This window comes from Brassica napus, chromosome A4, assembly GCF_020379485.1.
Source record: "Brassica napus cultivar Da-Ae chromosome A4, Da-Ae, whole genome shotgun sequence".
NCBI classification, from domain to species: Eukaryota; Viridiplantae; Streptophyta; class Magnoliopsida; order Brassicales; family Brassicaceae; genus Brassica; species Brassica napus.
The window spans coordinates 3609128-3630999 of NC_063437.1; the positions used below are offsets into that span (position 1 = coordinate 3609128).

At 35.5% G+C, this 21872-nt stretch overlaps 3 protein-coding genes across 8 annotated transcripts; all 3 read right to left on the reverse strand.

Moving 5' to 3' along the window:
• Positions 1-667: 667 nt before the first annotated feature.
• On the reverse strand, positions 668-3520 carry LOC106445527 (phosphatidylinositol:ceramide inositolphosphotransferase 1). 5 transcript variants are annotated; one of them, XM_013887102.3, is made up of 11 exons: positions 2927-3520; positions 2762-2851; positions 2303-2389; positions 2128-2196; positions 1957-2037; positions 1802-1873; positions 1650-1710; positions 1451-1553; positions 1236-1378; positions 1053-1159; positions 668-965 (listed from the first exon to the last, which is right to left on the reverse strand). In XM_013887102.3, the coding sequence occupies exons 1-11, from the start codon at positions 2957-2959 to the stop codon at positions 903-905; spliced, it is 909 nt and encodes a 302-aa protein (XP_013742556.1). In that variant the 5' UTR covers positions 2960-3520; the 3' UTR covers positions 668-902. The 5 variants fall into 5 exon arrangements, with proteins under 5 accessions (XP_013742556.1, XP_013742553.1, XP_013742552.1 ...); XM_013887099.3 differs by having other exon boundaries at positions 668-983; XM_013887098.3 differs by having other exon boundaries at positions 668-986.
• A 1294-nt stretch (positions 3521-4814) lies between these two features.
• LOC106445528 (peptidyl-prolyl cis-trans isomerase PASTICCINO1) lies at positions 4815-9146 on the reverse strand. Its single transcript, XM_013887103.3, has 20 exons — positions 8897-9146; positions 8697-8781; positions 8555-8624; positions 8365-8462; positions 7977-8099; positions 7827-7859; positions 7586-7644; positions 7400-7481; positions 7142-7300; positions 6981-7038; positions 6666-6814; positions 6491-6588; positions 6331-6400; positions 6198-6257; positions 5998-6054; positions 5838-5906; positions 5682-5759; positions 5489-5590; positions 5343-5414; positions 4815-5248 (listed from the first exon to the last, which is right to left on the reverse strand). The coding sequence occupies exons 1-20, from the start codon at positions 8959-8961 to the stop codon at positions 4940-4942; spliced, it is 1896 nt and encodes a 631-aa protein (XP_013742557.1). The 5' UTR covers positions 8962-9146; the 3' UTR covers positions 4815-4939.
• Positions 9147-11846: 2700 nt separating this feature from the next.
• On the reverse strand, positions 11847-13575 carry LOC106445529. 2 transcript variants are annotated; one of them, XM_013887104.3, is made up of 5 exons: positions 13283-13575; positions 12935-13195; positions 12604-12841; positions 12406-12507; positions 11847-12313 (listed from the first exon to the last, which is right to left on the reverse strand). In XM_013887104.3, exons 1-5 carry the CDS (start codon positions 13478-13480, stop codon positions 12210-12212), a joined length of 903 nt encoding a protein of 300 aa, XP_013742558.2. In that variant the 5' UTR covers positions 13481-13575; the 3' UTR covers positions 11847-12209. The 2 variants fall into 2 exon arrangements, with proteins under 2 accessions (XP_013742558.2, XP_013742559.2); XM_013887105.3 differs by having other exon boundaries at positions 12604-12838; positions 13283-13561.
• Positions 13576-21872: the final 8297 nt, after the last annotated feature.

A 21872-nucleotide genomic window follows, 5' to 3' on the forward strand; every position in this document is an offset into this window, starting at 1 on the left:
TAAAACGAAAACCAAGATCTCATGAAATGAGAAACATTATTTGATGAAAACAAAACCAAAATCTAAAATTTTCAAGCTTAAGTTGGTACCTTCAACCATCAACCTTCATGTAATATATAATTATTTAAGATGTTCAATAATATCTTAATGTATTTTGGATCAAAATCATCCAGTTGGGAAAAAAAAAAATCTTAATGTATTTTGGATACATATTAGGAAGTGAGATGGTACAAGTTCTTTTTGGGTTTTATCGAATATCCATTTAGGTTCGGATTTGGGTTCGGTTCGAAACACCACAACCGAAATACCATAAAATAAGATTCATTCGGTATTTATGTCGGATTCATTTTTATCGGATCGGGTTCGGTTCGAGTTATCGAGTTCGGTTTATTCGCCAGTCTGGGCACAACTGGATTAAACATTCGTTTTAGCTCTCAAATTTTAAATAATCAACTTAAGAATGTTTATGGTCTCACAAATCTCAAATCCGGCAATGATTAAGGGTTATTTGAATAAAATGAATGACCGGTAGCAAACCGCTTGAATTGCAAGAGAGATTGAATGGGTAAATTAAAAGATTAATGTAGGAAGTAAAATAAAATTCATTCATTTAAAAGTTTATCATGCTCTCAAAAATATATAAAAGTTTTAGAAAACTGTTGTAACATGGTGTAAAGAGTATTTGATTGATTATGAACACTGAATACACACGCAAAGAACAAAAATGAGTTTGGTTAATATGTAAATGGGATTTGTTTCGTGTTACACAAACATCAACATACTTGAGAAGCAAGAAACTGAAAATGTACAAGCTGGCTGTCTTTTTTTTTGTTTTTCCTCTTTTCTGAACCTATAATCATATTTATCAAAAACCAACGATCCAGAAACTAAACTTCGAGTTCTCATGCGCCATTGGTAGCGTTATCGGTGTGACCTACATTGCCATTCACTTGAGCTCTCGGTCTCTGAGAAACCAAAAGGATCTTCTATACATTAAGATAAAGTATTAAATCAGATTTGTCACTGAAAAAAAACTAATTTAGAAAGTGTACCCTATCTGCAGGATCAACACCGTTCCCGTTCAAGAGTTTATGATTCTCTTCTTTGGTTCTGTCTTTAGAGCTTACAGGAAGCAACACCGTTGTACGATCAGGCAACTCTGTTTTGAAAAACAAAATCATATCAGAATCTGAGGACCTCCTCTGCAAGTAAAATCTGAAGCAAAAGGATCACACCTGGTAGTTTCTTATCGAGGAAGAACACAACCAAGTTCACTGTATACCACGCAACGACAACGTCTACTGTGTAATGTTTGCGTGACGCGATAATCAAGAGGCTTTGCAAGATGGCAATGATCCAACCTAACAGCTTTATGAACCTAAAAAAGAGAGACATGGTGTAAGCTAACAAAGAGATGGTATTGACATTTCTAGAGGAACTTTGTTTGTACCTTTTAGAACCGTACTTCTGGTAAGTGAGGACAAAGACAAGTGTGAATATCATATGAGACGAGAAAATCAAATCTCCACATCCGTATATCACCCCACGAGGAACTGACAAGAGCAGAGTATATTATCACATAAGAAGAAGTTTTACATCAGAAAATTGTGCGTTGCGGGAAAATGAAAATGCAAAAAAAAAAAACTCACAGTTAAGCAAGAGCACTTCAAGAACGCTATGTGGCCGTGGCAACCTAGCAAGCTCAGAACCCTATTAAGTAAAACAAGAAGAGACTCACCAGAATAAACACATGAATATGGATGATAAGCCACTTGTGAGTTTTTTTATAATCTAGTTTTACCTCTCGACAGTGATAGTTAGGACCAGGGAGCTGAGTAGAATAGAACGTTATGACTCGGAGAAACTGACAAGCCTGTGAATGGAACAAAATATTCAATACTAGCAAAGCTCTGAATTTGCATTTTTTTATGTATCAAAAGTGAAGATGGTACTTACAACTAAGAAGGCGAGAACCCTGCACCATATCAACACAGTGTATATCTTCTTGCTTTTTATGATGAAAGGATGGAAAGTCCACTGCAAAAATTAAAAAAGGAAAAACAAACCATTCATATAACTGCTGCTCGTTGGGAACAGAACCAGACATTGAATGCTGAGGAAACTCACCAGGACAAAGGAAAGAAAAACACAAGTGAAGACAGTTTCACTTATGTAGCTTTTATCTTGACCAAGCTCCTAAAAAAAACACAGAGAAAGCTTGAATATGACATCTACACTGAAGAGAAAAAAAAAAAAAAAAAAGGAACAACCGACACAGAGAGCTGAGAACTTGGAGACGAACCGGAAGAAGAATGTATCCAAGATCTTGAAGCGTAGGTCCTGGCCGATGAATATAATGAACTCCCCTAGCAGCTAAACCATGAATATACTGCAAAAACATAGAAGTGTCAAAACTAATACAAACGTAAGAGTAAAGTAAACCAAGAGAGAGACATAAAGGCATAAAAGGCAAGTAGAAAAGACACAGCACAAACAAAACAAAACAAAACAAAAGGGGTCTTTTCAAGTCTTATGCTTTAAGTTCAATACAGGTAGAACAAACCGTGTTCATGAACCTTTTACTGTGTATCCTACGTTTTCCTAAGCCCCAAAATAAGGATTTGCTCAAAATGGGTAGTAATAATTCAACACTAAGAGCAAAAAAGTTTCCAATTCAAATCACAGGAGGAGTCATTGGATCCTATCTACTCAGCTCTAGTATTGAAGTGTAATCAGAAAGCAGAAGATAAGAAATGAAAACCTGACAGAGAAGACCAGCAAGAAGGTATTTCCAATTGTCGGCGAGAAGACCAATCTCCGTCGCTATTTCCGAACAAACTCTCTTCCATAGCTATTTTTAATTACCAAATAATATGAAGAATTCAAAACTGGAAAGAAACAAAACAAAAGAAGAAGGAAGAGTTACCTTGGAAGCTTCGCGGCGAATGTAAAGCGTCATTATTTATTGATGTTCTTCCACTTCCAAACATACCCCAATAGTTTGGCTCAACATCATCAAACAACCAACACCGTTACAATTTTCAAATTTATTTATGCAACAGAGAGAGCTTTTAACCGGGTAAAGGTCGGTTTGACTCAACGTTTGATCGGAGATCAGAAAAGCTGAAACGAGAATAAGGGTGGGAAAGAAAAAGAAACCCAAAGGATCAAAAGACGAGAGAGAGAGAGAGGGAGAAGGAAGAATCAAAGAACAGAAAAGCTTTTAAAAGGATTCTCCTTAAAGAGGAGAGGATCTGAGACAAGGATGATCACCAACAAAAAGCCCTAACTTTCTATTTCAATTCAGCGTTTGGCCAAGACCCCATTATAAGCATCGTTTTGGGTTGTACCATTAAACGCGAGTTCCACACGGATTAAACGGTTCAAACATCATTTGTTTTAAAATTAAATTGGCGACTTTTTATTTTTATTCTTTTTTATTTTAATTTGATTGGAAATATTTGTTTACATCTCTACTAGTTGGTGTGTCTGGCTCTCTCTCCTCTTTCAGTGAGAGAATTTTCTCTAGTTCTCTACTTCTCTTATCAATCCAAAATCTTTCAGAGAGGTATGAGTTGGGTTAGAGCCTGAGAGAGCTTGATGTTTTGTTCTCCCGACTTCGGTTTCATCCGACCGGATTTTGACTCCGACGTTCTTGCTTTCCCCTCCGGTAAGAACGGTTGGCTTTTGTCTCCGGCGGCGCGCTTATCCTTCTGGTGGTCGTCCGGCATGTGACTCCGATGTCTGCGCCTTTTCTCTCGGTGTTGGATATTCGGCTTGGTCGTCTGCGTCGCGCTCTCCACGAAGGCGACGGCGGATTTTCACCGGGTTTTTTCCCGGCTTTGTTTGATCTACTTCTCCTCTCTGTTCAATTGATTCTCGGTCCATCCTCCAATGATGTTCGGAGGTTTTGGATTGATTGTGTTTCAATTGAACCCTTTCTATGAAGCGTAGATCTGTTTGACGTTTATGTCTTCTCTCGGTTGCTGTTCATTGTCTTTGGTTATGCTCTCGATTTCGGTCGATTGATGCTTTCCTATAATCAGAGTACTGACGTTGAAGGCTTAGGCGTTGTGGATTATGGTGTCTCCATCTTCCATTAAAGTGGTCGTCGGAATTCTTTAGACGGGTTCCTGTTCCGGTATGTTCCGGTGGATCGTCGATTAAACTTCCGGCGGTGGCTTTCCTGTCGGTGAAGGTGGTGGAGGTTTTGGTTGGCACGTGTCCCTCGATACCTTCGTTTCAACACGTCGCCAAGTCTCGTCATCGGGTTTTTCCTTGGGCTCTTGTGTCTCTTGGGCCTTTGTTGAGGTCCGTTGTTGTTGCCCGTGTTTTCTTTTAGCCCGTTGGTTGGGCCTTTGTCTCTTTGTATTGGGCTTGGTCCAGTTGGACCTTGACCCATTAATAAAAATTAAGTGGAAAAAAAAAAACATCTCTACTAGTTTACTCTCTACGTTGGATGTTTAATATTTTAATAATTTATTTTGTTTTTTCAACATGTAGTATTTTCTTCTTCTTTTTTTTTACACTTTGAACACTAGCAGTTATGAAACTCCAAATAATAAAAACAAATTACTACAGTTAATATTGTTTAAATTAAATATAAGCTTGTTTTTTTAATATAGGCTTTTAATAATGAAAAATTCTCGTTTAGTTTTAAATAACCAAAAGAAGTTTTATTGAAGAGTAAATAATATATGAATTTATAACTCTATGATTAACTAATTTCAAAGTAAAAAAAAAAAGACTGTATGGTCATTTTATTTTTTGAATGTTATTTTTGTGACAAAAAGTCAAAAACTTAGAAATAGCTATCAGAGAGAATTGTCTTTTTATAGTTTCATTGGTAATATTTTTTTCAAGAGTATCTGAGTACTGATGGACCGTTTAACAGGAGAAGGTAAGCACCGTTGGTTTTCATAAGCTCTATATCTCTCTCTCATGTAAATCTGGAGCTGACATACTGGAAAATCAAAACACCTAACAACGCGACACCGAGCTGGATTCCTATCTGAACTATCACATTCTTCATAATCGGCCACGCTTTCTCAGACCATTTCCTCTTCCTTTCCATGCTCACCACCGTCCTTGTTCTTTCTTCTTCCTCTATTTCATCATTATCTTTTGTCTCATCTATTTCTTCTATAGTTTTGGTCTCCTCTCTTATTTCTGAACCCACTTCAGTTATCTCCCCTGGCTTCTTGTCGAATAATCCTTTGAACTGTTTCCTAGCTTTGCTCTCTGCTTCCTGTGAGGTCCAAAGAGATGAGATTATTAAACAATAAAGATCAGCAGAACATGTTGAAATCATAAATATCCTTTTGGACTCGAACTCCACTGACCTGTTCCTTCTGCTTCAGTTTAAAAAGTGCAGCTGTCGCGTCAGCTTCTGATGATTTATCAACTTTGATCATCTAACATATATCCACAAAAGTCATTTCCATCTCCAAGGATTGGATTATAACAAGCAGTTTTTAGGATAATATACCATATTGAAGTCATTTCTAGCGTCTTCATACTCTCCTCCTGCCATGTAAGCCATTCCACGGCGGTACAGACCCTTCACATGTCCAGGCTTTGCTTCTAGGACCTGTTTGGAAAAATTGAGGGTACAAAGGTCTCAGAAATAGCAACTTATGATTCAAGAATAATCCCTTAAGCCTCTGTTCATTGAATGTTACCTTATTACATGTCTCTAGAGATTTCCTCCACTCTCCCATTTTAAGCAAGCAAGCCGCAACATTCAGATGTAACATATTCTTCAAATATTATCACAGCAAGTTAATAAAATCTATACCTACCTATAACTACAAGTTTCAGTGAGAAGATAAACTCACCCTTGCGTCACCAAAAACTTTTCCTTCCTCGTCATCTTGTGGATTTACATGATTAAATTCCCGGAGCACCTAAGTTTGGGTCCACAGCTCAGTAAATGTTAATACTAGACTTACGTATAAAGGGAGGAAATTTGGTTTCATTTGTTTAAGGCTCTGTTACCTTTTCGTACTTAGCTTTTGCGAGCTCGAATTTTCCTTCTTTGAAAAGCCTGTTACCCTGAAGTTTATAATAAAACCAAAAGCAGAGAAGAGCCATAAGTTACAAAGATCTGGTGAGACCTGATTCCCAGAATGGATTTGCTAGTACAAGACTATGTAGCGGTACATTTTAGGAGTAAATAAGTAATAGCAAATCCATACCGTGTTTCTGATATTTTCTGCCTCATTCATGATGCTCTGGAAGTCCAACCCAGTCCAGTCCTGTCACAAGATCCTCTGGAATCATTAGAAACGGTAACTGCGAACAACTCTTATGGTAAGCAGACCAACTTACTTTAGGCGTTTCGAAACCAAGGAGTTCAATCTCCCACTGAACATGTGCACCTTCTGGAACGCCAGGCGGCCTATCAAGAAAAAAAAACAATCAAAATACGTTTGTTTCTCCACTAAGAACGCTATCATGTTCAGAGTGATTTACACAGTTACGAGTCTACCTTGGGAATTTGTCATATGCATAATCAGGGGGGCATGTAACAAGAGCAATCTCCCCAGGTAGCATCAAACGAGTACACATCTCAAACCCCTCAGGCACCTGCCCATACGACAATAAAACGTTAAGGCATAAATAACTCCACCAGGGCTCTTTCTAGAAACGTTGGGGTAACTGACCAGTCCTTCCCCTGAACTGAACTCCAATGGGTGATCATTATTTTCAATCCTACTATCATAGAAGATAGTCTTCTCTTCATTGAGAAGCATGCCCTTGTAGTGAACGCTTAACCGACTGTCTTGGAGAGGACAATCCATTGGAAATTCTCCTAATAAGTTGATGAAACATTGCCGATCAGAATAGTCTAGCGGATAAAACTAAATATTTAGAAAACAAGAGTGTAAAGTCTAGCAATGGCCCAGCAAGATGTACAAAAATAAAAACTCATATCATGCTGAAACAGATAAGAAAACTCATATCATGCTGAAACATACCCCTTCCATCTCGAACTCGACGTTTTATGAGACGTCCATCTCCAAGCATGTCTCGCACCTTCAAATTGAGAACTCGAATGTCAATCGCTCGGTTCCCAGATATTGATTCTCAAGATACTACAAATGTAAACAGGATTATACAAATTCTGTATTTCTTATACCTGAATGAAATGCACAAGCTCAACCTCAAAATGAACTTCCTCAAAGTCTTGAGCTATATGCATCAAAGGGGATTCAGTCAAGTACTGCTTGCGAACATATATCACTGCCTTCTCTTTCCGAGCCATTGTTCCAATTCCGATTTCAAGACCTTTAGGCACCTGCCTAATTGACAAGCGATAGTCAGCAATGATTTCACCACAAATGATATGCATGGACAGAGAGTAAAAGCTGAAGATGCCAATAAACTTAGCAATCACCTCAGATTTTCCAAACGTGAAAAAATAAGGTTCTTCTTTGTGAGATAAGATCACTTTTCCATCACCGGATATAGCCGATATCCTAAAAGACACCACAAGTATGCATTAAAACTTCAAACAATTTCAGCCCACAAAGGAAAACAAGGTCAAAGATTTTCGACCCAAAATGATCAAACATTTCGTTACCTGGCTTTTACTTCATAGGGTTCTCTGGGAGATTCCCAGCCCTCACCTTCATTTAAAATCTTTCATATAAAAGGAAAGCAATAGGTAAGCCATCAAAAAGAACAAGAAATATTTGGATCATGTCATTCTTCCTGGTTCCTCTGCCTATTGTTCCTTACACTACCCTTTCCCAAGCTACCAAAAAAGTACGTCATCCCCGACCCATTTCATTAGTCGAAATCTATGGAAAATCAGGTCCTACCTTCTTGATGACCCCCAGATCATCACTTGCAATCTGCACAAGTAACACAAGGGAAACGAATGGTTAAGTCACAACATATGAATTGCAGGTTTTCAGAGTCTTTCGACAAAGTAACACACTATATCGTAGAAGTTCGTGATGAGATATTGCCTTGGCTTTAGCAAAATCCAGCAATTCAATCTCAAAATGAAGCTCATCATCTTTTGGAAAATTTCCTGGAGCTAAGACTGGACAATCCTTCTCTGCATAGTGCATTTCAGGTTTCATCTTGAACTGAAACCAAATAAAAATAAATAAAGACTTCATAAGCCTTAAAGAATCAAGAAAGTGATATGAAGCTAATGGATGATTAAGTGCATTAACAAACATATAAACTAAACCCCATATAGAAACCAAACTAACGAATCCGAGAAAATAGAGAGCTTTGTAATATACAACATTAGCAACGCAAAAACTTATCTTTGAGGCGAGAAGACATGAGCTTAGTTAGTACACAGGGACAAGAACAAGAAGGGATCTCTAAAAAGTTCTAAATTACCATAGCAATTTCACCCTTATGCATAGTGGGAATCCCTTCGAGCAATCCAAGGATCATTTTGCTCTTCCCCAGTACATCTCTTATCGGTAAACCTCTCCCTGATGAAACATCAAACACATTCAATCCATGAGTCCCTAAAAAAAGCTCAATGTAACTCTCTATTCAACTGAAAAAAGTTCATCAGCCTCACCTCCACATTCAGACCTCGTTGACTCCACTACTACACCATCAAGTGTCCTCACAGTACAATGATAAATAACCTAAGAAAAAAAAACCACAAATGAGCACTGACCACTCTTTACTCTCTCTAACCAGATCTTTGAATTTAGTACCTGATCACCATCGACGGGGCTTGACTCGCCTCCTCCAGGTCTCACCAAAGCTTTCAACAAGCTCCCAGGAACAATCTTCTTCCTCCTACTCCAAATCCAATTCTCAGATACATCAAATTTATAAACCTATCCCTAAACCCCTAGCTAAGAACTCGAATAGTTCAGCAGATATTTTCCGGAGGAGATAGAACAACACGAACCTCTTATCGTCTTCTGTTTCGGACTTCTTCTTCTTCGGCAAGTGATTCTGCTCCGCCGCATCCATCGCCGATCAAACCCCGGAGCTCCTCTCCGCGTCGATTTCGCTAACCTAGAGTAGAAGATCTACAATTCGAAATCGAAGGCTGAAGCAAGAAACCAAGGCTGAGTTTGATCTCTCTCTCTGCACCTTCCTCTCTGGGTAGCTCAACCACCTCTTTGAGTTAAATTCCAGCAAATAAATAATATATCTATTTTCTTAGCATTGATTTAGTATTACAAATTATGATAATTATTATAAAACAAATCAACAATCGATAATTATATTACGAGAATTTACGTCTCAGTTATTCTATTTGTATAACAGTATTTGCACCATTCTGTAAGATCCGACGGTTATTAAGAGACTTCCAAACACAAAAACTATAAATAAAATGTTTATTTATTTGAGTTAAAACTTTTTTTAAAGAAAAAAAAAAGTTTGAAAACTCAAGATATCGCCTTCTTGATAATAAGAGCATATCCAACCCATAACACTATTAAAGTGTCAAAACCACACTATTTTAGTGTAATTTTAGCACTAAAAAAAAAGTTCTTCTCCAACCATAACACCAAATTTATGAAATTAAAACCAATTTTATAATATTATATGTATTTATAGTTTTATTTGTCATTTATTTAATTGTCCATTTTATTAATAAATTAAATGAATAGTATTTTAGTGGAGTGAATAGTGTTTTAGTGTGGTGAATAGTATCACACCAAATTTAGTGTAAAATTATAATGTTACACTAAAATAGTGTGATTTTTAGTGTTGGGTTGGAGAAGGTTTTAGTGTCAAAATCACACTAAAATAATGTTTTGGAGTTGGGTTGGAAATGACCTAAGGGAACTACGCCTGTTTGCTTTAGTTTTGCAAATGGTTACAATTTTACTATGGTCAATATGGTAAACAAGAACCAGTTACATACACACCTATAAGAGCATCTTCAATGTAAAACTCTTTCTTTTTTTAAAAATAAAGTAAAAGTAAAAATTGAGTAAAATTGCTCTAATCCTACTCTATTTCTTACTCTATTTCCTACTCCATAATGGAGTGATGAACAAACAAAAAATAAATTGCTCTATAAAATGGAATAAATTTCATTATGGAGTGAAATATGAAGTTAGGTTGAGACATTTCTTACTTCATATTCACTTTTACTCTATTTTAGAGAAAAAAATGGAGTAGGGATGGAGATGCCCTAAGTTGCCATCGTGGTGAGCTTCAGTCTTCAATGACTATATATTGTTACCTAACAAGAAACTAGACTGGATGATACCATGATGATCGGTTCATGAACACCGACCGATTTGGTGATGAGTTGGTAGTTGTTAGGTGAGCAAACATGGTGGCCTGTTGAAAAATTTGTACATGTGAGAACCTTACCCAACCCATGTTTCTCAATTATCGTTGTTCCTTTTCTCTTTGAGCATTTAAAATACAATACAAAACCGACTAAAAAAAGTCAAGAACAAAACCGATAGTTGCAAATATGTCAACCTATTTTATAAATTGGTTTACAAGACCAGTAGACAGTAGTATAATATAGTGATAGGAAGACTCAAAGAGAAGGAAGAAATGTATGTAGTAATTAGATATACTGATATACATTTCATAGGTATTAGATTATTTGGAATCTAGCTAATTCATTACATTGCAACCTAACTAGGTCAACGTCACACTCATTTATATTTTCCATACATTGTGTCTTCAGTACAAAATAATCTTAAACTATATATCAAACATAGTAATTTTCGTTAAAACGCGCATTTACCACGGATTTGTGTATCTACACCGAGTTGTTTTTAGATCTTAGCATTTGTTGCCATTTTATCACTTTATGCTTATATATTCGTTAAATTTATCTTTTTATGTGGTTTCAGAATAGAAAAATACAAAGAATACTTTAAGATAAATATATGAATACTTTGAGACTTTAAATTCCAAAAATCTAAATGTGAATACATAGACCAAACATGCATGTATTGGTGCATTATTTTCTTCAAAACAATCTATATAATATTCCATCCGTTTCATAAAATTACATATTTAAAAAAATATACTTTGTTTCAAAAATGTCTATTATTTTTCATTTTCAATGTATATTTTACTAGTTAATTACAAACTTCAAAAATCTTAATTGCATTTATTAAATTTCTATTGACTTAAAGTTATGAGAAAAAAAATAATCACAAAAAATTATGCAATGTATTTTATTAAAATATATAAAAAACATTAAAATATATAATATTTTGAAACAGAATGAATATATATATATACCAGTCGTGAAAATGCAAGCAAATTCCATTAACTCATATACAACATGTTTATTTTGTAGTAATAGCGAATAGGCTAGGACAAAGTCCGCACGTTTCTCCACAAAGAAACCCCAACATTTAATCAAATCCAGTTCCCAAACTGTTCGTGCGCTCCAGGATAATAAACAATAATTGAACTATTAACAATTCAGCTTTCTCCAAATACGATTACTATTAGTATCAATGATAGGAGCACTATTATTCACGGAGCTATTAAAAAGGCTCGTTAGGCGAATATAACCAGAACTAAACAGTTAGGTTTTTGTACATCATATAATCGCCTCTTTTTTTTTTTTTTTGTATTTATCCGCTGTTACTGCTCTGTGTCAGTAGTTGTCTCTCAAGTGGCACTTTATTTATTACCAACATATTTATATTTATGATATTTTCATAGTTAATTTAGTAGTAATACCTTCTATTGTGTGGAATTTAACTGTAAGCCATGATTAGGATGGTCTAACCTCATGTTAAAACAGTTTGCATATACCTTTTATACATTTACGTTGTGAGCTTTTCTCATCCACAACATTAAAATATTAGTATGGTTCTGCATGCAATTTTTTTTAGAAATAATGCTATTGGCAAACAAAATTATTAAACAATCCTTTATTTTTACTAATACTTTCTCCATTGCTTCAGAGCTGCGAGAACAAAAGAGAGGGAGAGAGGAAGGAGAAAAGCAACAGCCCAGTCACAGACAGTTATTACCAAATTTCACCGAGAAAACCAAAAAAAAAAGATCTTATCCTCCCTCAAAGCTCCTTTTGTTCTTCTATTAGTCATCATCAATGGTGGTTAAACGATCCAAAACCTCGTTACTGTCTGTCCACATCTTCTTCCTTTATCTATATAACCCTAATTTTGCGGCTACTTCACTACACCCTGTCTTCAAAATCTAAACTTTATTCCTCTTTCACTTTTCTTCAAACTTTCCCTAAAAACCCCCAAAAGTGGTCAATAAGCCCAATCCGAAGGTAACCGAGGCTCGTTCACTGTCTGCTCTATCATCATCTGGCTCGAGTACCCACCATTGTTACTCCTCTGTCTCCACGACGCATCTGTTTAATAAACCCCAAACAAATAGATTATAAAAGTGGCTACTTAATTAAAATAGTAATAAACCAAATGATTATGGGTTTGTTTGTTATACCGCTGAAACTAGCCGAAGACCGGTATGGTGTCTGGTGGACCACAGATTCGTTGAGGCTACGCACATGCGCCACTCGAGCCGGAACCATAACCGTACCACGAGCTAAGCCAAAAGAGTCGACAACATTTCTATCAGAAAATATTCTAAAACAAAATAAAAATTGGACGGGCTAGGATAAAAGGTGTGTAGAAAACTTACTGGGCTTCTTGCGAGTCTGGGCGGTTACAGGGGAACGAGGCAAGAAGACGCCGGTTCCGGTTGAACCGCGTATTCCGGTACGATCTCCAAGGAAATAATCAGCACGCATGCGCGAAACATCACGCCTCTGTGGCTGGGTACACCATGCAGAAGGCGACAAATCCACATGACTGTGATTATTCACCCTCTCCTGCGCTAATTGGCGATGGTATTTCATCAACTGTTGCCGCTTTAGCTGCTGAAACGAAACAAAAATCAGCACCAACTCTGGAAATTAAAAAAAAACAAAAAAAACAAATGTTGAAGAAGCGTTAGATGCGATTTGATTTACTTGAATAGCTTGAAGCTTCTGGTACTGGAGAGATTGGCGGCTGTAGAAGCCCGAGCCGTCGTTAGAGATTTTAGCTGCGGCGAGGGGGTGTTTCCTCGGATGATCAAGAGGTCCTCTGCTACTGTGATGGTTGTTGTAACCGTTCAGACTCATCATCGCCAGTTCTTCTGTCGCCGCACAGTACATATCCCACGCCGTCGCCTGACTGCGGAAACCGCCTCCACACCGAGTCGACCGAGTCGAACGAGTCATACCCCACGCCTGAACAAACACCATAGGGAACAGTTAAAAATAAAAAAATAAAAGGGATACAGAGAGAAGATGATGATATAGAAGGTCGAGTGTTACCATGGCGTCGTCATCTTCAAGAGTTGACTGAACCATTTTCCGGCTCAAGAAGCTCTCTTCGTCGCCGTAACTCGAGTCCAACCCAAAGCCATGACTCGGCTCGTACGGGAACACCGACTCTTTGTTCTCCTTCTCAACGAGGAAATCGTCAGTGAGAAACTCCGGCGGAAGCCAGAACTCAGAGCAAGCAGGTTCCATGGGTAGTGAGATTGAGAGATATCGAAAGGGTCCCAGTTTCAGAGAATGAGAAGAGGTATTTGTAGGAGAAGAAGAAGATGAAGTGGTGGTGGTGGTGGGGGAGAGAGGTTTCCTTTCCACGCGCCTACTTTTAAAATGGACGCCACGCGCTGTAGATACAGCGTACAGGGAGGAGTGAGTGTGGACCCTACAACTGCGCTACCACGACGGGGGCAATGGCAAGTACGCTAGTGGGACACACTCTCTGAACACGTGATAGGGTTAAAACCGTAATCTTCTCGGCACGTGTCTTGTTTAAGTTTACGGGATTACCCTTTCAACTTGCGGTCCCCAGATTCTTCAATGATGATTTTTATCCCTTTTGTGTGTATAATAGCGGCATTGAATGTGAAAACGTGTATCGGACGTTTTTGATTCGAGTATACCTATCGTACCGTTGTATTTTTTGCTATTTATGGTTACACACACAAGTCGCGTCTCTTCTCTGGGTACGTTGAACATTTTCGTGATTTCAAATGATTATATTAAAAAAATTACGTTACAACAACAAACAGATTGAATAGTATACTAGTAGAGAGGGGCTAATACCGTAATTTGACCAGAAGATATGGTGTCACTCCACGACTCTACGATTTAGTTTCGATGGGTACTTTGTGAAACACCCGTCCCTCCCCATTTCCAACCGGGGTTCCAGGGCGCGGGGTTTAGGACACACATGTCTACTTTTCCGACATCTCCGTGTGTCCCGTTTCTGGTCCCATGAGTTTCAGGTGCATTTCCTTCCTTACCGTCGGCATTTCCACTTATAGTTCTGCAAGAATGGAAGAGGGAAAAGAGGGGTGAGTATTAATACTCAGTGAAGCGATTCTAGACCAGTCTCCCCCATGAGCTTTTATACTGCTCAATGCGAAACGAGAACCGACTAGTCGCTACACACATTTCTTAACCAACTATTAAAGTTCATTTCACAAAAACAAGCAGTGCAATGAACTCAGTCATCGCTCAATTCACACAATTCGGTTTATTATTTAAGACTCCATTCATCCTATAACTCTAGGACCTACACAGCTCAAGCGGACCAACCCTCCCCTTTCTTGCTGCGTTCCTGTGAGGTCGCCTGCCCTGGTACACCCGGCATCCGGTTCCCTTGGATGTAGTCCATACCCCTTGCAGTGTATTACGACCCCTTCCCGCCAAGACTCGGCGTGACTCAATCTTACCGGCGCCTCTATTCTTACTTGCCGTTTTTGAACGCTACGGCCGCCGCGTTTTCCCATACTCCCCACCAGTCCCTCGGTGGTTCGTATTCCGTTTCTATTCATTTCCCATACTCCCCACCCGTTCCTCGGTGGTTCGTATTTCAATCATTTAACCTTTCCTTTTTCCTTATCATTTCCTTTTTCCTTAAACCCTTAGACTCTTTCTTACTTTCCTTTTTAGACGCCACCCGTTCTCGGTGTCACACTCAATCCATTCAACAATCATTCATAGGTTTCCTATCATTCATCTAACAGACCGGTTAACAGTTCTCTTAAGATCCTACGTTCATTTCTTTATAACCATCCTAGCTCTCAATCACGACCACAGGTCTTCAACCAATCAAACACTCAGTCAATCATCAATACACCAGTTTATTTAGAATCTTGAATCAGTACGAGAGTTCTAATGCAATATGATCTATCAACCTAACAACAAACAGGATCTAATCAATCCTAGCAACCCATTCAACAATATAAAAGAACATAGAACAGATCTGGGTAGAACACCTCACCTTAGCCTAGATCTGGATCTGGATCTGAGATTAGGAGGTAAGAGAAAACGGGATCTGCGATCTATGACACCACGCGGCCACCACCACCACTCGCGGCTGCTCACGGCGAGGAGAGAGAGACGCGGCCGAGAGAGAGAGAAGGGAACGCAGAGAGAGAGAGAGAGAGAAGAGACGCGGCGAAGAGAGAGAAGGAGGAGAGAGGCGGCGCGAGGAGAGAGAGAGTCGACGGCTAGGGCTTCCAGTCTCTGGGAATTCTCCGCAGGGCTTCGCTTCTAGATTTCTGATGAGAGAAAAGAAGAAGTGGAGGCTTGCTTTTATAGGGGAAGAGATAGGGAAAACCCTAGGGTTTTCCAATTTGGGCTGCAGAGGACCCAATAGCATTAAAATTTTAAATGGGCTGGTTTTGGGGTGTTACACTTTGTAGCTAGGTTACTCAAATGACGGTTTTGCCACTCGAATCTTAAGAATTTCCGTTGGATTTCTATAACGGTGCCAAACCAGATGGAACCAAACCAGATGGATTCTCTTAACTGCAAAGCACGTTAACGTGACGTGGCAATACACGTGTTATATTTTAATTAGTTGTTTTTGTCAATATGACATTTGGCTCCATATCAGAACCCACTTGGCGAACGGGACGGGACGTGATTCTTCGCTTAGAAGTTATTCCATTCCAGTTTCCACTATTTTTATTCATTTTAAATTACAACTTTAAAGTTTCTTCTAAAATAAATTTCATAAATTATAAAGGAGATTATGTAAATCAAAAGTTTACTCGACTATAACACAAGGATAAACATGAGATGTCACTGACGATAAAAGAACATGAGATGTCTGTCGCAAGGTTGACAATTAAAAAGGGATTGTTGTTGTATTTTATCTACTTGAATGGTATGTGTATACACATATACGCGTTTCACATAATATTATAGATTTATCCAGCCTTTTTTATCCAACCTTAACGCGAGTGTCGTAAAAAGTAAGCAATTTCAAGCTTTACATACTTAGAAATTCAAATTTAGTTGATAATATGCAATAGATTATATCCTACTTTATAGTTAATGCAAAATTTATGAACCATATTCCTTTTAAATTGGAAATTTCATAAGTTTTAAATCACAACGAAAATTCATTTTATACCGATCAAACTTTTTTTTCATATCAAATTTAGTTACGGATTGTATATATTTTAGAAAAACAGACGAAGTACTTAAAATAAAATATTATTGTCTGTATAATTTTATTTATACAAATATATATATATATATATATATATATATATATATTTCTTTTTCGATTGGATGACTCTTTAACACGTGTTCATGTATGTATTTGCACAGCTTATGTGTTTAAGTACTAATCATGACCGTTGGATTTTGTTGATGTTGGAATTAGCCGATTTTTCACAATTTTCTTCACATGTGGGTATGCTTTTGCGAAAGTTCAAATGCCTATATTATTTTGTGACATTATATTACTTATTTTTCAAAGGAGATGATGATAATAATGATGTATCGGTTGATTGCTGATGCGAGAGAATGAATGTTTACTCTGATTGGCCTCTCACAAACTTTCCGAAATCAAAGAACACATTTCTGCAAAATAAAAATAAAGTGAAGCGAAAAGAGAGCTTTGATCTTGATTTTCTCTTGAGTATTAACAATCTCTCTTTTCTGCCGAAAGATAAACCGGAATTATTACAACATCGTTTTCGTCTTACTTAGGTAATGATTGTTTCAGTAGTTTTTCGTTTTAGTTTTTGGGTTTTAGATTTTAATTTTTGGTTTTTAGTTTTTAGTTTTTAGATTTTGGTTTTTGGTTTTCAGTTTTTGGTTTTTGATTTTTAGTTTTTAGATAGATTTGGTTTTTGGTTTTGTTGTATTTTTTTTTATTTTCAAAAATGAATTAATACATTACTTTAAAATAAGACAACAAAATAGCAATAAATATTTATATTTTATAATCAAATATATCAAAATTCTGTGATTATCATTTTAAAATAAAATATAATAACATATTTTAATTATTAAATTTTCATTAAAAATATATTACAGTAAAATACAAATCGTAAAATATATATATAAATTACACAAAATAAAAAATAAATTTTGAAACTATTTAGACATTTTTCTTGTATAAATTATTTTTAATTTTTAAAACTTGAATATCAATAGTTTTCTTATATAAATATTATAAATTATACAAAAATAAAAATACATAAAATTATGAAACTAATTGGGAAATTGCCTCAAATAGCACATTCATAGTACCACTTTTCATGTTTACACTAATCATTTTTACCTTCACTTTTAATGAAAGGTAAAAGACAATTATACCCTTAGGGTTAACTAATCTAAACTCAGGGTTTAGAGTTGAGGGGTGGGATAGAATTTTTGGAATGTGAAATTTATGATTCTAATAAATATATAAATAAATACTTTAAAAATATATAAAAATAGTTTCAAACATAATTTTCGTTTTTCAAAAAGAAATTTGAAAAAAAAATAGAAAAAAAAATTTATAAAAAAAGTTCGAATTTGAAAAAGTATAATTCGAAAACATAAAAAAAAGTTTACTTTTTTTTCTTTTATTATTATTATTATTATTTTTATTTATTTTTTATTTTTTATTTTTTATTTTTTATTTAAATAATGATTTATTATATATAATAATAAGGGCATAAGAGTCTTTTGCCTCTTAATGAAGAAGGTATTTTTGAAAATGTCTATTTAATGGTGGTAAAAATGAAAAGTGGTAACATGAAAGTGGTAAACATGTAATTTTCCCTAACTAATTATAAATTTTCTTATATAAATTATTTATATTTTCTTAAAGTTGAATGGCTATTTTTATTCATGATTAATACAATATATTGTATAAATAATTCAATTATTATATTTATAGAAACTAATAACTAAGTTTTAAAATTAAATAATATTGTTTATAAAATATATAAATTTATTTACAGATATAAAACACAAATTAAAACATTTCACATTATTTTTTAAATGATATCTTGTGTACAATAAATTGTATGATAATTGTTTTTATTTTTAATTATTAATTAATTAAAATGTAGTAGTTAATCAAAATTTGTTTTTCTTCATAAAAACTCACAAAATTTTGGTTTTGGTTTTTTTCATAAATCCGAAAATAAACCGTTATTACTACTATCTCATTACTATTTTTATTTTTTATTTTTTATGGCTCAATATATTATTATTGACCATGCTTTAAAATCAGTGTGGAAAAATCCCACTCCATTATCGTTGGTTAGCCTAAAATCAGAAAAGGCCCCCTTAAACTTGGTTTAATGATACGATTAAATCAGCTTTCCTACCTTCAATTAATAAATATTACAGCATACATCGTAATGTATGACTTTTTTTTTTTTTTTTTTTTTTGAAACACTCGTAATGTATGACCTAAAATACATAATATAATTGTGGATGGGTCTTTATTCCTGGGCCATAATATGTGCATTACATGCTTTCTTGTCTTTGTCTGTTGGTAGTACTAACTAAAGTCGAGGAGGCCGTCAATCCCAAAGAATGAAAAAAAAGAACACACACACATTAACATACTATTGGTTCAGTCTTGGCTGAATATCACTTGCGAAAATCATTAAAGAATGATCCACAGACTATAGTTAAATATTCTTGACATTTTGTTTGTGTAATTGTGTTTAATCTTGTAGTTTTTTTTTTTTATCTTGTAGTTGCGTGCTAATATTTGTCTTAGGGATTATGTAACAAACTTTTAACGGATTCTTTAAACTTAAGACTCCTCTTAACAATAAGCTTACACACTCATTCGAAATAGTGATTGTTCTTACTCATTTCATTAACTTTTTTTTTTTTTGACAAAGGTCATTTCATTAACTTTATGGGTTGGTAACAAAGTTTAACTGTATGATCACTCTCTTTAAGTCAACATTTGTTTCTCTAATACTGTTGCATGGATTTCTACTTCTACATGATACATAATATTATATATACTAGACACTCAAATTCAAAACATGGATAAATTTATCGATCGTATTAATTAGTTATAAGTCGAAAACTTATAAACAAACATATAACAACCATGTGAAGAATGTAAAGAGATCATTTAACCCATTTTTCTAAAAGCTGTTAGTTAACTACTGACTATTTCTGAAAAGACGGACATGTAAAAGACCTTCTTTTAATCTATTCGTCTAATCTAGAGTCATATTTTTGTATATTGTACAAGATTCTATATATGTTGGACTAATTCTAGATCATTAATATGTTTTATTTGATATTTTACTTTAATCAGTCAAAATCTAATATATTAAATAAAACATGATATTCTGAAATGTAGTCTACTAAATCTATTCTTTAAAATTCAAAATTGTCAAAAAGTAAACAAAATATTATTGTATTAGCTATTAAACCCTACAAATATGGTTTATATTTTATTTTCCTATAGATATCCAAAAAAGTGATTTTAAGAGGAATGAAAATAGTTAAAATATGTCAGTTTATTCTGCATATCAAATTGTTTAGTGATTATAACATGTCACAATTAAAACAAAGCATTATACTAAACTCAAATTATTAACATAACCGATATTTGTCAAAAATAAATGTGGAGTCGAACCCCAAATTATCAACATATGAACCTTAAAATTTTTCAATAATCACTTGTCAATTTTGGAAATTTAAAACATATTCTGTAAAACACGGATAGTATCCTAGTTATTTTTAAAACATAAACTTTGAATGGTGACATACCGAACTACACTACACCGCAGTTAATAATAATAAAATATTTACATATATTGTATCTAAACATTTTTATTACTATTATGTTACCATTAAGATCCATAGTTTAGTTGCCATTAAGTAAATTTAGACTTTTATGATAAAACATTACCTTTCTATAAAACATGTATATATGGTCTTGAAAACATTTTTTTTTGGTCAACGGTCTTGAAAACATTTTTATGTTATTTGACATCAGAAATGAAGCATGCATCACATGAACTCCACGCGATCGTCTGAAATGGAGACAAATCTTGACTGTATATGATTTTAACAATGATGATTTGTTCTTTTACTATAGCTTCTCGTTATCTTGTTTTTATGGGTGGATGGTGGAGTCCACTTCGATTTCGGTGACAATAACAATATCACGATGAAAAATATCTCAATACAACTCTAGGCATAGATACCTATTTATATGAAAACCAAATAACTTTATAACTATTAAAAATCCTTAAAATAATTATAAGTATAACTAACTAAAATAAAAACCAAAATTAATAATAATCTAAATAATTAAGATATTTGAAATATATCCAAATATCTCTCTAAATCATAACCTAAATCTAATTAGAGAGAGATACGAAGAGGCTTCTCTCTCTTCCTCGTTCTCTCTCTTGTATCTTTCACGAGAAAGATGATGAGTTTAAGCCTCGATCTCCGTCGCCGATTTCTTTCGGTAATTTTGTCTCCGGTATACTGCGGTCTATTCGACGAGTATAGCCGGCTTTTGCCTCCGGTGGCTCGCGCTCTCTTTGAACGGGGCTATTCGGCTTTTGTCTCCGCGTTGCGTTTCTCTTCGAAGGCGGCGGCGGCTTCTCTCCGGGGTTCTCCCGGTAACGTTGATCTACCTTTCCCGTTCTCCTATTTCTAATCGCCTCTCTTTCCTTAGCCTCGATATCATCGCTTCCTCTCCTCGTCGGTGTCGCGAGCTGTTTCATCTTCGCGCTTTTCCTTATCATTAAAAGTGACCGCTTTTTCAAGCAGGAAGATCAAGGTGGTGGGATCGATTGTAGGCGATTTGTCTTTCTGGAATCGTAGATCCGGTGGCGACTTGATTAACCGTGAAGATGGCTTCTTCGTGAACCATTCTTCATCGGGAAAGCTTTGCTTGACGGCAGAGTTCCGTCGAGTCTCCCATCTTTCGCCGGTGGAAGGTGGCTTATCCTCTCCTTGACGCGTGTCTCAGTCGCCGGGCGTCGTACACGTGGTGGGATGAGTAAGCGTCTTCTTCAACGGTTTTTACTTTGGGCTTTCGGCCCAAATCGTTGTGTAATGTTTGTGGCCGTTTGTTGGGCCTTGGTGTTGTCGGGCTTGGTCTTGTTGGGCCAAGACCCATGAATAAAATAATAGTGGGAAAAAAAAAAACCTAAATCTAATTGTGCAACAAATTTATTTATCTTATTCTTGTTTTACATGCCATTCCTTCATGTCTTGAGTTTACAATTCATCTTAGCGTGTTTTGCGGGAAAATCCATAATCAAGAACCATGGATGTGAGTCGTGACTATGTTAGTTCGAACTGTTGCATATATTCGGTTCAGCTGTCTGATTGAATGCGTGTCAAATATATAAATTCCTTTTGTCGATTTCGAATAGAGTATATTAGTCGAAAAAAGAAAAGAATATAGTATTATTTTTTTTTTGTAACACAAATATAGTATTACTCACTTATGCAAAACTGTAGAGTTACTGTTTTTTTAATGTATTTCATCAAGTTCAACTGAAGATGGAATATGGTGACTGGAATTGTTCGGTAGTATTGTATGTAACTCAAAATGATTCAAAAAATGTCAAACAATATGCTAATTTTTCTTTCATAGAGTCGTCTATTA

Bases quoted from the DNA above. Each gene is read 5' to 3' on its own strand.
- LOC106445527 (XM_013887098.3), bottom strand. From the start codon at position 2,959: ATGACGCTTTACATTCGCCGCGAAGCTTCCAAG. The intron at 2,390-2,761 runs GTTTTCATTTCT...ATGTTTTTGCAG, and splicing joins TTGCTGGTCTTCTCTGTCAG to TATATTCATGGTTTAGCTGC. The intron at 2,038-2,127 runs GTGAGTTTCCTC...TAATTTTTGCAG, and splicing joins TTTTTCTTTCCTTTGTCCTG to TGGACTTTCCATCCTTTCAT.
- LOC106445528 (XM_013887103.3), bottom strand. From the start codon at position 8,961: ATGGATGCGGCGGAGCAGAATCACTTGCCGAAGAAGAAGAAGTCCGAA. The intron at 5,591-5,681 runs GTAACATTCAAT...TTTTCCAAACAG, and splicing joins CTCTAGAGACATGTAATAAG to GTCCTAGAAGCAAAGCCTGG. The intron at 5,249-5,342 runs GTCAGTGGAGTT...TGGACCTCACAG, and splicing joins AACTGAAGCAGAAGGAACAG to GAAGCAGAGAGCAAAGCTAG.
- LOC106445529 (XM_013887104.3), bottom strand. From the start codon at position 13,480: ATGGAACCTGCTTGCTCTGAGTTCTGGCTTCCGCCGGAGTTTCTCACT. The intron at 13,196-13,282 runs GTAACACTCGAC...GTGTTTGTTCAG, and splicing joins TTGAAGATGACGACGCCATG to GCGTGGGGTATGACTCGTTC. The intron at 12,842-12,934 runs GTAAATCAAATC...GTTTCGTTTCAG, and splicing joins AGAAGCTTCAAGCTATTCAA to CAGCTAAAGCGGCAACAGTT.